At 51.7% G+C, this 15,640-nt stretch overlaps 1 protein-coding gene across 1 annotated transcript in view; it reads right to left on the reverse strand.

The window, feature by feature from the left end:
* Positions 1 to 221: 221 nt before the first annotated feature.
* AKNA (AT-hook transcription factor) overlaps positions 222 to 15,640 on the reverse strand; it is a 58,951-nt gene continuing 43,532 nt past the window's right edge. The window contains exons 15-22 of the mRNA XM_055579445.1: positions 14,083 to 14,245; positions 10,608 to 10,784; positions 9,854 to 9,969; positions 9,048 to 9,194; positions 6,697 to 6,792; positions 5,611 to 5,727; positions 5,163 to 5,355; positions 222 to 1,478 (exon numbers count right to left, since the gene is read on the reverse strand). Of these exons, the coding sequence (XP_055435420.1) occupies positions 1,217 to 1,478; positions 5,163 to 5,355; positions 5,611 to 5,727; positions 6,697 to 6,792; positions 9,048 to 9,194; positions 9,854 to 9,969; positions 10,608 to 10,784; positions 14,083 to 14,245 (1,271 nt within the window). The 3' untranslated portion in view covers positions 222 to 1,216. The remainder of the gene's footprint in view (positions 1,479 to 5,162; positions 5,356 to 5,610; positions 5,728 to 6,696; positions 6,793 to 9,047; positions 9,195 to 9,853; positions 9,970 to 10,607; positions 10,785 to 14,082; positions 14,246 to 15,640) is intronic.

Here is a 15,640-nt window from a genome sequence, read left to right on the forward strand (position 1 = left end):
TCAAGTCTGGAAATGCGCGCCCAACCTGCCCTCCAGGGGAGGGCTCCGCTCAGTGCTGAGTCTTTTGTACCCTAACGTGACCTTAAAAACCATAAGTGGATGACATACACCAGAGATGTGGGTGGGTTTGCGAATGTTTGGGGTGTTCTTTGACCTCCATTTCTTAAGATTACTATGTAGGACTTCCATCGCGAGCCAGTGTTAGGACTCCATGCTGCCACTACAGGGCGTGCAGGTTCAGTCCCTGGTCAGGGAACTAAGATCCCACGTGCCACGTGGCATGGCCAAAAAATACAAATAAAGCAATTTTAAAGATCAATATTCACTCTTATTTATTTGCTCTCATAACGAAAATAGACTTTTTTTTAATGCCCCAAATATACAAATATCAGTGATGCACACACATTCCAGAAAAGCTGAGGTCTGAGCTGCTACACGGTTGGGGAGCAGATGGCCTGGCCTCAGGGGCACACACCAGGAGCTGGCAGGAAGCTGGCCACTGGCCCAGTTCCACAGGGGTCCGAGGGGAGAGCCAGGGGTCTCAGCATGAGGTACTGAGGCGGGACCGTGGTAGACAACTTTCCGGGGCCCCCAGTGGGGTGTCTCCATCGCAGCAAGCCCGTGGGAAAGGCTTCTTGATCATGGGGAAGCTGGGTGCTTCTAAGATATTCCAATGGCCTCAAAGTACCCCACAGACCGACCACCAGTCACCAGAAGGAAAGTCCCCAGCCACGTCCTTCCCAGAGACGCCTACTCTGGAGTGGCTGGTCACAGGTGGGGGACAAGTTTTCACCAGAGACCCTGGCCCCATCCCCTCTTATCTGGCCTCCTAAGAAGGATTCAAGGCCAGAAAAATGCCTCAGTTAAAGAAAAAAAAAAAAAACAACAACCTGTCCATCATATATAAAATACATATTATTAGCTGGAGATGGACGCGTGCAGGCCAGGGGCCTCCCAGAGATGGCGTCTGGGCAGAGGGTGGCCTCAGTCCCAGCCTCAACCTCCTTCAGGGCTAGGAAGTGGCTTCTCTGAGTCACCCACTGCCACTTGTTCCGTTTTGGAGGCACGGAGGCTGAGAAGGCAGGGCCCGGGGCGGAGGGAGCCTTCCTCGTGAGGGTCTGCGGGGCCTCTGGGAGTGGCTCAGCGCCCTCTGGCCTGGGGCAGGGGGCGACTGCCAGCCCCCTGCCCGCCACGCATGCCTGAGCCTCGAGCGCAGTCAGAAGAGGCAGGAGCCCCGCAGGCTGCGGGCCTGGCGCAGCTCGGCCGACAGCGAGCGGCTCATGTGCTGGGTGGTGGAGCGGACGCTCTCGGCAGCCTCGACCGCCCGGCTCAGGGCCTTGTTGAGCTCCTCCAGGTCCTTCAGGTCCAGCTGGACGGAGTGCCGGGGTCCCCGGGCCGGCCGGGAGCAGGCTGCGGGGGGCCACTCGGTGGCTGCTCGGACTGAGGGGGCTGAGGTAGGTGCTGGCGGCGCGTAGTACCTGCAGGGAGAGATGGGTGAGTTTCCCGACCACGGAGACGCCTTGGGGCGCCTCAGGCCCGGCTTGGTCCTTGGCCCCTACATTCTGAGTCTCGGTTTCTTCACCTCCAAAATGGGAAAAATATCCCCTGCCAAGGGATGTGTTGGAGGGATGAAGCCAGAACAATGCTCGAAAGCAGTCAGTGCCATCTATCCATTCATTGAACAAATACGTACTGACCTTATACTAAGTACCAACTGGTGTGCTGGGGCCTGCGGTTACCATGGTGAATGAACAACCCTGCCTGCTGCCTTCCTGGAGCATCTAGTCTGGACGCCTGGTCTCAGGGAGACCAGGACCACCCCAGGTTCTGGAGCAAGCCTCCTTCACCAGAGAGGTAATGCGTGGAGTCCTATTTGTCAGGTGTGGAGTGATAGAGAGGCGTGACAATAATAATTAGGATGCTGCAGGAGTGCGATGGTCTGGCTCCTCTCACCCACAGCAGGGGGTGGAAGTGCATCCTTCCCAGCCCGGTCCTGCGGGAATGTGGGGGTGTTGTTTAAAAGTCCTGGGGGAAATGGGCCGAGGAGCCACGAGATGAAGCACAGATTTCCCCACGAAGTGACTCCTGCATTCATCCAAAGATGCCCAAGTTTAGGGTTCAAGGAAACTAGTGCTGGGCAAGAAGCGGTGGCATCTGTGACATGGAATACAGTGTGTCGAGGGGGACAGAGTGAAAGATGGGGACAAAGAAGTGTTTTGCCTAAATGGAGCAGGAATGGGTTTAGGAAGACTTGGCTGGAGACATTTGCTGGTGTGTTGCTTGGCATGCGGTAAACTCCAGTCTTACTGCTGATCCTTCACTTTCTAATTTGCATTATTGCACAGTGTGCTATGCTAGGATCTGAACAGATGTCTCTCCAAACAAGATAAACAGATGGCCAACAAGCACATGAAAAGATGCTCAATATCATTAGCCATCAGGGAAATGCAAATCAAAACTACATGAGATGCCACTTCACACACTCCCCACCCACTGGGTTGGCTAAAAACAAAGACAGATAGCAGTGAGTTTTGTGAGAGGATGTGAGAGACTGGAACCCTCATACACTGCTGGTGGGAATGTGAAATGGTGCCACTAGTTTGGAAGGCAGTTTGACTGTTGCTCAAACAGTTAAACACAGTGATTAGCCCAGGACTGGAATCTTCATCCTGGGTACCCACAGGCCAGCCTCTGAGATAAGTGCTTTACTAGCACTACCTCATTTATTTCGTAGGTACTTTTATGCTTATTTTACAGATGAGTGAAGTGATGCTCAGAGAAGCTAAGGGATGCAGAAGGCTGCCCCGAATCCTGGTCATTCCTCTTGGCCATCCGCATGACCATGAACAAGCTACATCACTTTCAAGGGCTCCATTTCCCCCAGAAAACAGCCACACTTAGCTACTTCCCAGGGTAGAGCCAATAGGAAAACACAGGTAAAAAGCTCTGTATGTCTGCTACTGCTAAGTCACTTCAGTCGTGTCCGACTCTGTGCGACCCCATAGACGGCAGCCCACCAGGCTCCCCCGTCCCTGGGATTCTCCAGGCAAGAACACTGGAGTGGGTTGCCATTTCCTTCTCCAGTGCATGAAAGTGAAAGGTGAAAGAGAAGTCGCTCAGTCGTGTCCAACTCTTCGAGACCCCATGGACTGCAGCCCACCAGGCTCCGCCAATCCATGGGATTTTCCAGGCAAGAGCACTGGGGTGGGGTGCCATTGCCTCTTGGTGCCCTATAAATAACAGCTACTGAGGATTCTCCCAGAATCAGGGGGCTGGGGCAGTACTCGATTTAAACCCACAGCTAATTAGCTCCCAGTAGATCCTGATACATATCATCTGAACCGAATGAATGAATGGGCTTCTTGAACCCAGTTCTCTCCTTTAGGGACAGACGAGCTAGTGTAACTACTGGATTCCCACACACCCCTGCCTTCTGATAATTTGATGACCAGACTGACCTGAAAGTTACCCCGAATTCCCCATAGGGCAGATGCTACAGAACAGAACAACAACAACCAGAAAACCCCACTAAACCGAAAAATTTGCTAGAAACTAGAAAGCCGGACTAGAAAGCCTCTAGTTCAGAGGTTATAAGGCAGCTGGCCAGCAGGTGGCAGCACAGGCCCACTCAGCTTTCTAAGGCTTTCCCGGCCGCAACCCCTGAGCATATTCAGTCCTGCTTGACTGGCCGCTGGAGAAATGTAGTGTCATCAGTCCCAATTTAAGTAGTATTAGAAGCACTATGGTTACTGGCCGCCCTGACCCACTTATTTTAAAGTGAAGGAAACCGGTATAGAACTAGCTGACAACAGTCTGCAGAAGAAGACAAATCTCCTAATTCCAGGGTCTGGGCTTTTATTCCCTGCACAATCCTGTCCTGTTGAAAGCACCTTCCCTCATTTCTCTCCTTACTGACAACAATACTGAACGGTGGCAGCATCCACGGCGATGGCACAGCTGCCATTTATTCAGCAAAGAGCATGTGCCAGCATGCACTACAAACCCCACAAACATCTCATGCCACCTGCCTCATCTAATCCTCACACCAACTGTATGCGACCGAGACCTGACCCCATTTAACAGAGAGGGAAACAGGCTCAGAGAGGAAGTAGCTTTACCAAGGCCACAGAAATCATAAAGGGCAGACAGGATTCCAGTGCAGCTCTGATTCTAAAACCTAAGCCTTTTTCACCTCGACTCCTGTGTCTTCTGTCTTAACCGATGTTACATCCGAATGTAACATGTAAACAGCGATTGCTCATCCTACCATGGACCAGACTGGTGTGCCTCTGAACTGGCAAGACCACTGGGAGCAAGAAAAGTCTGAGAAACTGTCTCAGCCAGGAGGAGCCTGGGAGATGTGATAACTAAATGTATGTGGTTCCTTGGGGCGGCAGATCCTGGAACAGAAAAAGGACTTCAGGAAAAAACTGAAGAAGCCGAAGTAAACTGTGGACTATAGTTAATACCCATGTATTAATAACGGTTCACTAACTGCACATGGACCATGTCAAGGTGTGTGTGTGTGTTAGCTGCCCCGTTGTATCCGACTCTTTGCGACCCCATGGACTGTAGCCCACCAGGCTCCTCTGTCCATGGAATTTTCCAGGAAAGAATACTGGAGTGGGTTGCCATTTCCTTCTCCAGGGGATCTTCCTAATCCGGGGATTGAGCCAAGTCTCTTGCATCTCCTGCACTGGCAGGCAGATTCTTTACCACTGTGCTACTTGGGAAGGTTACCATATCAAGGTAAGATGGTAGTATTAGAGGAGACTGTGTTTGGGGTGTATATGAGAACTCTCTGTCTTATCTGTTCCTTTTCTCTATAAATCTAAAACTGTTCTAAAAATAAAGTCTATTTTTTTTTTAAGTGAGGGCATTAGTTGCTTGCTAAGAAGACTCACAAGGAAATGGGAAATGATTAGGGTTCTAAGTCCCCATGAGGGCAAGTCCCTCTGCACCAGGCTCCTTCACTGTTGGGTCCCCAGGGTCAAGCAGTCTCCCTGGTACCCAGGGAGCATTCAAGGTTTGTTGAGTGACTATACAAGTGTTGGGGAGAAACACAGGAGTACTCAGTGCTGAGTTCTCAGCTACCCAGCTCAGGGCTGAATGCTATTAAGCGATTCAAACAGGCAAGGAGGGCTGGAAGGGAAGGTTCTTACACAGTGGCTGATGGATAAGGCAGGACGGGAACCGAGGAGATGTAGGCAAAGGCAGGAGGGGCTGGTGCCGAGGGTGCAACAGCCAGATACCACAGTCCAGGAGGTGGCCGGGGTGGCGACCCTGCCTGCTTGCTCCTCTGCTTGGGGCTGGACATTGAAGGTGCATTTCTGCTGGTGGCGGCCTTTTCTGGCGCTGTCAGGGAGGGACAGTAGAGACACAGTCTCACAACCTGGGAAGATCTGGCAGAGAACAGAAGGCCCCCAGCCCCGCCAACCCCACTGGAGCGGGGGCTGGCCATGCAGGGAGTGCCTCGCTTTGGGAAGCCAGCTCGCATCCAGTTTGCTCCACCCCAGATTGGGTGAGCTGACACCCTGGGTAAACCCCCTCCCAGGGCCCCAAACCCAAATCCAGGGGAGCAGCGGGAAAGAGACAGAGCATCAGTCCTACCAGAGGTGGCTGAGTCTGGGCCATCCCCCTCAGAGGGGGACCCAACTTGACTACACAGGGGACATCGCAAGGTCTCACTGCGAGACGGTCCCAGGGGGCCCCTGCTGACAGCACCACCTGGAAGAGGAGGCAGGGAGGTCAGCAGAGGGTGATGTCTGAGCCACCAGGCCCCGCCGCAGGCCTCCCGCGGCACTGAGCTCCTCTCAGGGACCACTGCAGAGGAGACAGGCTGCCTCCACTGGGCAACAGTGCTGATGGGTTACCATGGCAGGGAGAGGCACCTCATGAGCCAGGCCCTCTGCTCAGAGTCTTCATTTATTGATTGACTGAATCCAACAAGCCACTGAACTAGCTGGCTCTACCACTTGTGAGCTGTGTGTGCTTCGGCAAGTCACTTGACCTCTCTGAGCTCATGGGAATGGTAATAAAATGGACAAAACCTACTTCCTAGGGTTGTGAGGATAATGCTTGTAAAAGCCTTATCATGTTGCTAAGTAAGGGCTTAATAAACGACATCACCATCAGTATCATCACCATTGCTTGAAAGAGCCTCAGAGACCATCTCCAAACCTTTCATTATAGATGTGGAGCCCAAGGCTCAGAGAAGTTAAGGAACTTGTCTGATGTCACACAGCATGTCAGTGGCAGAACCAGGACTAGAACTTGGTGTCCATGTTCTCAGGCCACTGCTCCCCCCACTACTCTTCCCCTAAACCCTTGGGTTTGGGGGAGAGGGTGGGGAGGGCAGAAGGTAGACAGAGGGGAGACAAGATAATCATCGCTGCCAGCCTGCCTGCTGCTCACACCCCTCCCCGCATCAGGAACTTCTGAAATCATGTTCATGGTTTCTCCACGTCAAGGGGAAGGAGAGTGGCTTCAGGCAAAGCACCTGGAGAAATAGGTGTGAGGGCAGAGCACTCTGGGAAAGCTGAGAAGTCCAGAAAAGTCCTGCTCCCGTCTGCACCTTGACCCGCCACTGGGCTCAGGGCAGCCTATGTCCGGCCCAACTGCACCCCTGCCCCCCAGCCAAGGGCAAGAAGCTGCAGCCTTACGGCCCTGGCTGCTTCTCCAGGTACCACCCCCTACCTGGATCCTCCATCCTAGGGGGTTGGCAGTGGGGACAGGAGACCGGGACACTGCTTCTTGGGACAGTCTTGGGGGTCAGAACATAGTACTCCTGGCCTGGGGAAGAAAACAGAACAGTATCAGCTGTGCATGGATGCAGAACTGGAGATGATTTAGAATACAAATCTCTCTTCTTCCTCCAGATGGTTTAACAGTCTCCCTCTCAATCTTTTTTTCATAAGTGTGCATGTACGTATACATATATAGATAAAACACGTTTATCTGTCCATTTATTGTAAGCCCTTTCCAGACTCCTGTTTCATCTCAGATCCTATTGGAACCAACTGCCTAGTTCTTGACATATGGAAAAAAATCAACAAACCCAGGCTCAGTCAGGACTGGAAAGCAGGCAGAAAGACAGGATAAGCAAGGACAAAGCATGATGGTACTCCCCAGACCCCAGCTTGCTCGTTAGGATTAGAATGGCTTGGGCATGGAGTCAGTGGTGTTTTCTCTGTGCTTCAAGTGGCTGGGAAATGGGGAGAGTCATACTGTGGGTTTCACAGGCTTGTTGGGAGGACTGAGGGGGGCTGTATCCGTGTATTCTGCCCTGCATTCCGCAGATGTCAGGTCCTTAAGGTTATCAAAAAATCGGACAGACTCTTGGGTCTGCACTCAGCTATACTATTCCCTGCCTTATCCATCCCTGAATCTCACATAAGACCTTTGGGATGATGCCTGATTATTTTTTTCTCTGTCCTCTGCCATGCAGGGTCTTCACTTTATACTCCGTGTGTGTTGCACTGGGGACCCTGGACACGCTGTTGTTTTGACTTCTAAACCTCAGTGTCTTTTTGCTCCGTTGGGAGATGTGTATCTCATTTCCTGCTTTGTCTGCATCACTTAGCCTTCGGGATCTGAGGTTAACCGCCCTCCTTCCCAGAGATACATGGGTGAGAGCCAAGTCTGTAATTTACTTACTGCAATTTACATGCTTACTATAATTGCTTATTTGTTACTGCCTTCTCTGCTGTGCAGTCAGATTCATGAAAGTAGGAACCACATCCATATTTAATATTTGACCTGTGGGCATGCTTTGTCATGTCCGACTCTTTGTGACCCTAAGGACTGTAGCCCCTCAGGCTCCTCTGTCTATGGGATTTTTCAGCCAAGAACACTGGAATGGATTGCCATTTCCTACTCCAGGGGAATAGGTCCCATCATTTCATGGCAAATAGATGGGGAAACAGTGGAAACAGTGACAGACTTTATTTTGGGGGGCTCCAAAATCACTGCAGATGGGGACTGCAGCCATGAAATTAAAAGATGCTTGCTCCTTGGAAGGAAAGTTATGACCAACCTAGACAGCATATTAAAAAGCAGAGACATTACTTTGCAACAAAGATCCATTTAGTCAAAGCTGTGGTTTTTCCAGTGGTCATGTATGGATGTGAAAGTTGGACTATAAAGAAAGCTGAGTGCCGAAGAATTGATGTTTTTGAATTGTGGTGTTGGAAAAGACTCTTGAGAGTCCCTTAGACAGCAAGGAGATCCAACCAGTCCATCCTAAAGGAAATCAGTCCTGAATATTCACTGGAAGGACTGATGCTGAAGCTGAAACTCCAATACTTTGGCCACCTGATGCGAAGAACTGACTCATTTGAAAAGATCCTGATGCTGGGAAAGATTGAAGGCAGGAGAAGGGGACAACAGAGGATGAGATGGTTGGATGCCATCACAGACTCCATGGACATGAGTTTGAGTAAACTCTGGAAGTTGGTGATGGACGGGGAGGCCTGGTGTGCTGCAGTCCATGGGGTCACAAAGAGTCGGACACGACTGAGCGACTGAAGTAACTGAACTGAACTCCAGGGGATCTTCCCAACCCAGGGATCAAACCCACATCTCCCATGTCTCCTGAATTGGCAGGCAGATTCTTGACCACTGAGCCACCTGGGAAGCTAGGTTATATTTAACGTAATGCACTTTGAAATCCTACTATGTGTCACCACACGCTATGTGCTGGGTGCCCCCTGGGGAATCACAACCTTAATGGAAGGCCAGGAGGAAGTGATTCTGTGTTCACTGTTATACCCAGGTCCCGCAAGCAGGAAGCTCTTCATAACCCGCTTCATGACTGACCAGCTGAGTGGACTTTCTCTGAACCCAGCACAGGCCCCGACAAAGCGGAGGTCTCAGAAACTGTTTGCTGAGTGAATCCATGGACAAACACACCCAGATTCACAGAGACAATGCTCCCTGATGTTTTTGTATCACAGAACTCAGAAAAAGACAATATTTCAATGGCCCACTGGCTACATGGAAGCGACCACCTGGGGACTGTGCACCTCCAGCGCCCCCTCCTGGCTCACCTGTGTATTGGCCTCGGAAGGTGACCCTGTTGGGCCGTCCGGTGCTACTCACTCCTTTTGTTCCATCCCGAGCGGCCTGCGGACTGTTCTCGGTGGTCCTGCCCCTCTCAGAGAACAACCTGGGGGAGGCTGGCTCAGATTCGGAACCTGGGGTGGAAAGAGGGGCATCAGAGGGGGAGGGGATGGGGGACACGTAGCTAAGGGATTGGGCAGATCACGAGTCCAGGCTCTGGGATTTTAAGCCTACAGCCCCCCTTCCCCCGGCCCCTTAGTAATCACAGCCGACACACCCGGACCCCTGACCCTGTGCTAAGCGCTTTGCATGCTCCCTGTCACGCACCCTCGCAGCAGCCCCAGGAGTGGACACTGTGATCACTGCACTGTTAGCTGGCCCCTTAACTGCACAGCGCAGGTACACAAGCTGGCAAGGCCACACAGCTGGGAGGACATGAGCTGGGGCCACCGACTTCAGAGCCTTGCTCCTCCAGGCAAGTCCCCTGTGCTTTCGGGCTTTGGCGTCCTGATCTGCAGAAGGTGGATGATTCGACCCACCCTGCAGTGAAGACGAAGCAAGATGACACATACGCTCGAAGCCCTTTCAGAAACTGCAGCACAGAGCCGGTGCGCAGCACGCCGCGGCTGCCATTGGAAGCACGTGGCACTTCAGAGCACTACAACTGCCCAACAAAGACGCCCCAAAACCTTCTCTGGGTTTCCTCGAGGGTGGCTTCTGTGGCCCCTGACTCTTGAGCCAACTTGCCCAGACTGTGGCCTCCAAAAATCAGTCCTGGCAGGTGGTCACTTACTCAGGGACAGTCGAGGCTCCTCCCGAGGCACCGAGGAGGACCTGGCTCGCCGCCTTCCCGTGGGGACAGCTTGCTCTGCACCCCCGGGCTCACCAGACGACCTTTCCGTGGATTTGCTAGCAAAAGAGAGAGAGTGATGATGTCACTGGATGTGGTTTTATGCAGCCTTTAAAGACGATCAGTGAGAAGGCCAACCCAGAGAAATGCTTATAACATAAGGAAAGAGGAAAACATAAAAGTCAAAAGCAAAGACTCTGGAGTCAGACCCACAGAAGATGGCTCTGAGCCTCTCTGACCCTCAGTTTCCTCATCTGTCAAATGAGGATATAGGCGCGATTACTTCAAAGTGTCGTGGGAAGAAGTGATGAGAGCGTGTCCTTTGAAAACCTTAACCTAGTGCCCTCCGATAGGGACACTCAGAAGTTAGAGATGATTTTATAAGTCATCATAGGTGAGCAGCTGCGGAGTGAGTGGGTGAGAGGGTGAGTGTCCTGAGAATGTTCTAGCTCTTCACTTGGGTGATGAGTTCGGGGACATTCACTGTATCATGCTTTATTAGTAACACATGTGTTCAGTCTATTCTTTTATGCATCAAATATGACATGGTAAAAAAAAATCTAAGCATGAATGAATAAGTGAGAGAGGGGGATGGCTGTGCCCAAGTCCACATGTCAGGGGACAGCCAGACACCAGCTAACTCTGCCTTCTGCAGCTCCCACCAAGGCATGGGGGCAGGAACGTGGGGGTCACCTACCTGACGTAATGGGAGCTCCAAGTGGCTGAGGAATCCCCTGACCGCTCCCGGGCCCGGGTGGGGCGGTCGCAGCTGGACGCTGAGCGCGTGGGGCGGCCCTGGGGGTGCTGGTGGAGGCTGTCCTCCAGCCTCAGCCGGAGCCGGGAGACCTCATCCTGCAGCTCCCGGATGGCCTGGCTGGAGTTGGGGGTAGAGACGGGAATGAAGAACGGCGCACAATGAACCGGGGAGCAGCCGCTCGCTGGGTGCCAGGTCTCTGTCCCTTCCCAGCAAGCATGGTCTAAGTCTGCCTTCAGGGGATCTTGAACTCCCTGAGTGTCCACTTTCCTCGCTGCATATCTAAACAGCTCTCTTGAGTTCATGTCCCTGAACATTTGGTGAGCAAAGCAGAACTTTCTTTGAGGTTTACCCAACCTAGCATGCAGGGCCTCTGAGTAGCTATTCTGAAATGCCAGTGACACATTTTCAAGATTGAGATGAGGATGCAGAGTAGAGAGAGTCACTCAATTGTGTCCAGCTCTTTGTGACCCCATGGACTGCAGCATGCCAGGCTTCCCTGTCCTTTACCATCTCGGAGCTTGCTCAAACTCCTGTCCATTGAGTCAGTGATGCCATCTAACCATCTCACGCTCTGATGAGTAAAGAGGGCATTGGCTAAAGCTGCACTTTAAAATTTCAATTCTGGGACTTCCCTGGCAGTCGAGTGGTTAAGATTCCACACTCCCAATGCAGGGGGCAGAGGTTCAGTCCCTGGGCAGGGACCTAAGATCCCACAGGCCACATAGTGCGGCCTAAGCAAAACAAAAATTTTCAGTTCGGATCTGCCTCAGGCCCTGGACTGCCTCCCCTTCCTCTATGTCTGTCTCTAGAGACCCTGACTGTCTCTCCAGGCCTGCTTCCTCCCCTCCCTTGCTAGCGCCGCCCCTACAGGGTTCCCCCTAAACCTTTCCTAAATTGCTCAAACCCAGCACTCCGCTCCAGGCAGAAAATGCTTGTTTGTCTGTCTCCCGACGCAGATGGCGAGCGCCTGGCGGCCAAGCAGACCTCCCCATCTCACAACGCCTGAGAGCCTCACACCTCATAGGTGCTCAGGGCCTGTCACTCGTCTGGCCTCCAGACTCCAAGAGGGAGCAGAGGAAAGATGTGTGTGTGGAGAGGGGACAAGGAGACATGTGGTGCTACCCATCACCAGCTGGATGTGAGCAGACTGCCATCTCAGGGAAGCCCCCAAACACAGCCCAACCTGTGATTGGTAAGGAACCTCTTGAGCCCCTAGCATCTCAGGAGTAAATCTTATTTGTGTTTCTCCTTGATTGGTCCCTGAATCTCTAGGGTCTTGTTCTGAGGGCATCACTGGCATTGAGGCAGCCAATCCCACCCAGACACCCTGGCACACAAACCCCCTACACCCGGGGCTTTAGAGTCCGGGTTGGGCATGGCGTTCCTCCACGCTGATACAGGTTCTCTGTCTACTGTTTGGACCAGCTTCCGGGGTGAGGGCTCCCCTCAGGGTTATTTCTTGCCTGGTGGTCCCTGGACTCGTGGTGGGGTGGCTCCTGGCGCCACCTGCAGCAGACATCAGCTCTCAGATGGGTGTGCCCAGAGGGAGTGGAGACCTCTCTCTGCCTTTGCCCTGGCGCTCTGGGCGTCCAAGGCAGCTGGTTCCCTCGGCAATTCCCAGGGAAACGCTTGTTGGGGTTTCCAAGGCAAACCATGAGGGTGGCGGCTGCAGGAGAGTGAGAACTCTAGCCACCTGTTAACCCCTGAAAGGCAGGACCACGGTCCTGCAATGGTGCAAGACCAGGGCGGCTCTGGCTCCCTGTCCAGGTCAGAGGCCGCTGAGCGAGGGCCTGGAATTTGGACCATGCCCTTGAGTGTCACTTGTCCTCTCCAGCTTGTTTCCATCACGATCTCGGCCTTCCTGACCTAATCTTTCAGTGACTGAGAGCCAGCTGGCACCTAAAAGTCATCTTTCCCTGCAATTTCACTCCCCCTCCTAAGTTCCCCATCTCTGCATCGGTATCCAACTGGTTGACAAGCCAGAAATCTGAGTTGTTCTAAACCTTTCTTTTCCCCCGAGCACCCTGAAAGTTAACTAACTCCCAAATCCTGTTGGCCCAATGCCTAATTACCCCTTTTCAAATACACTCCCTGCCCTCGCTGACGGCCCCAACTCCTCTCTCTGGGGTGTGGTAGCCTTCTCAGCCGTCCCTGGCCTCCACACCCACAATCATGGTGGCCAGAGGATTCTTGCTACAGTGTAAATCCAACCCTGCAGCTTCCTTACTTAAAGCCTCCCTCATTATCCTTAGATGAGACTTTCCACATTCATAAATATTCAGTGAGCACCTCCTCTGAGCAAAGACATTATCCGAACTTCTCACCAGCTGTATCAGAGGTTCTCTAAGCTCTCCCCCAGGTCTCCCCGTCTTCCTCTCTGCTTTTATTGTTTAACGGCCCACCTTATACTTGAGGATCTGGCTATAACAAACTTAGGTGCCTCGACCTTTGCACATGGGATACTCTTTCAGCTCTCTGCCTTCTGGTCTCAGCTGAGACACCACTTCCTCCAGGAAGCCCTCCCTGAAGCCTCTGACTGGGCCAGATGCCCCTTCTCTGTGCTCCCACGGTCCCTCGGGCCTGTGCTATCACTGTACTTATCCCACTGGGGGTGCAACCTTGTTTCTTGGTCCATCTTACAGGATGGTGAGCTTTACGAGGTCAAGGACTGTCTCGTCCACTGTTGTATTCCCAGGGGCTGGCATGCTGTAGGTAAATAAGCCTCTCACTGACTCAACGGCCGTGAGTTTGAGCAAACTCTGGGAGACAGTGGAGGACAGGGAAGCCTGGCAGGCTGCAGTCCTTAGGGTCGCAAAGATTCGGACACGACTTAGTGACTGAACAACAACAAGCCTCTCGTTCCTCTGCTGATGTCACAGAGGGTTGCAGGAGTGCACTTGCTAAGCTCAGGCCTGGAAACCAACACCCCAAACCGACAAAGGCCTGTGACTGACTCCTGGCCAAAAGCCACTCAGGAGAGCAGGAAGAGGACTAACCCCCTTTCCCTTTCCTGTTTAGCGAAGCAAGGAAAAATCTTTCTTAGAAAAACTGCACTTGGATTAAAAAGAAAAAATTGAAAAAACATTCTCTTTTTGGTTCATATAATAAACCCGTAAACTGCAGAAAACACACCCCCAGGAAGCGTAGACCCATTTTGGAAGGGAAATGCTGGGAGGCAGGGAGAGGGGTCCTAGCACCAGTAAGGTGAAATTCTAGATTATTTCCTACTGGCTAGAGAAGTGTCCTCAGCGTCTACACCACGGAGGACCCACAGGATCAACTGGGAGGCGGGATGCTTGGGTCCCAGCACAGCCAGCACGGGATGGAGACCCCAGAGAGCCCCTGCCGCCATCGGGCGTCACCCTCCTGTCTCTCTGATGCACTTGAATCCTCAGCGCCCAAGCATCCAACTTACTCGCGCCCCGTCCTGGTGAGGAAGAAGGTGGAGGTGATCTCTGCGGGTCCACGGGGTGGAGTGGCAGCCACAGGGGCAGGGGTGGGAGGTGGGCTAATTGTCGCGCTGGGGAGGATCGGTTCAGGAATCCGCTTCCGCCCCTTAAACTCTGAGCCAGGGACCGCTAGGGAGGCGGAAGGAGACCAAAGTGAGTTTACACCGAGAGGACCCTTGAAGTGTGAACTTGTGTGGATGGAAGCATGGTGGGCGTGAAGAGATGGGGCCCGGCTGAGGTCACAATGAAGCTCCTGTGGAGGCCAGTGACCCTCAAAACAGAAAGAAGATGTGGTTTTTGCTGGGAGCTTGGGGTGCAAAGCTGCGGAGGCCCTTATGACTAGATTCCCCTACCATCCACCATTTTTGCATCAGATCCGAGTCTCCAAGGCTGTCCTCCTGCAAAGAGCTCCCTTCTCCTCCACATAGACCCTCAGACTCTGCACATCACCAGGTTGCCCTAGGACCAGCCTCGGAGCCTCCACCTCCGTCTGAAATTAGTCACAGCTTTGCCTGCTTGCATGTTTCTCGGAGCATTCAAAACTTAAGGCTCTCAACGTGGGTGGGTGACCAGAGTTACAAACCACTCGTCCAGCATGTGCATTAAAAACAATGCACCCTGGGAAGACTACTCAACAATATAAAAAGGAATAGACTGTTGATTTATGGAATAATCTATGTGAATCTCCAGAAAAGTATGCTGAGTGAAAAGTAAGCCGATCCTGAAGGATTATACGATTCCATTTCTATGACATTCTGAAATGACAAAATTACAGAGATGGAGAATAGATTGGTGGTTATCAGGAGTTAAGGTGGGGTTAGATGTATTTATAAACGGACAACAGGAGGGACCCTGAGATGGTGGAAATATTCTGTGTCTTGACCGAGTCCATGTTAGAATCTGGTTGTGACATTGCTCTATGGTTTTGCAAGATACTGTTGGGAAAAACTAGGGGAAGGGCACGTAGGCTCTCTGTGTATTATTTCTTACAACTGCATGTGACTTAAACTTTAAACTTTTAACTAAAGTTTAATTTTTAAAAATTAAATGGGAACCTCAAAAAGAGGCAAAGCTAATCTGAGAACAGTGGTTACCTTTGAGAAGGGTGGGAGTGTCTAGGAGGGGCTTGGAGGGGGCTGGGGTTCTGATCATGTGGAGTTTTTCTGTCTGTGGTTGCCTTGGGAAAATTCATCAGTTTCTGTTCTTTCCTGTATACTTGTTTTATTTCAATAAAAAGGTCACATGCATGTTTTTAAAGTAAACAAAGAAATCACAGATTTTATAGACACAGAAAGTGTTCATAACACAGTGTTTTGTGAAAAAAAAATTATAAAACATTCATGTAAAATATCCCATTTCCATTTTAAGTATTTGCAAATAAACACACACACAATGGCATAGAAAACAGCTCAAAGGTTCTAGACTAAAATGTCATCAATGATGGTTTTTAGCTAATTATTGTTTTTTGTTCCCTTTTCAAATTTTCCTATAATGAACCTGTATGATATTTTGCATCCTAAAGGG

Source organism: Bubalus kerabau, chromosome 4, assembly GCF_029407905.1.
Source record: "Bubalus kerabau isolate K-KA32 ecotype Philippines breed swamp buffalo chromosome 4, PCC_UOA_SB_1v2, whole genome shotgun sequence".
Classification (NCBI taxonomy): domain Eukaryota; kingdom Metazoa; phylum Chordata; class Mammalia; order Artiodactyla; family Bovidae; genus Bubalus; species Bubalus kerabau.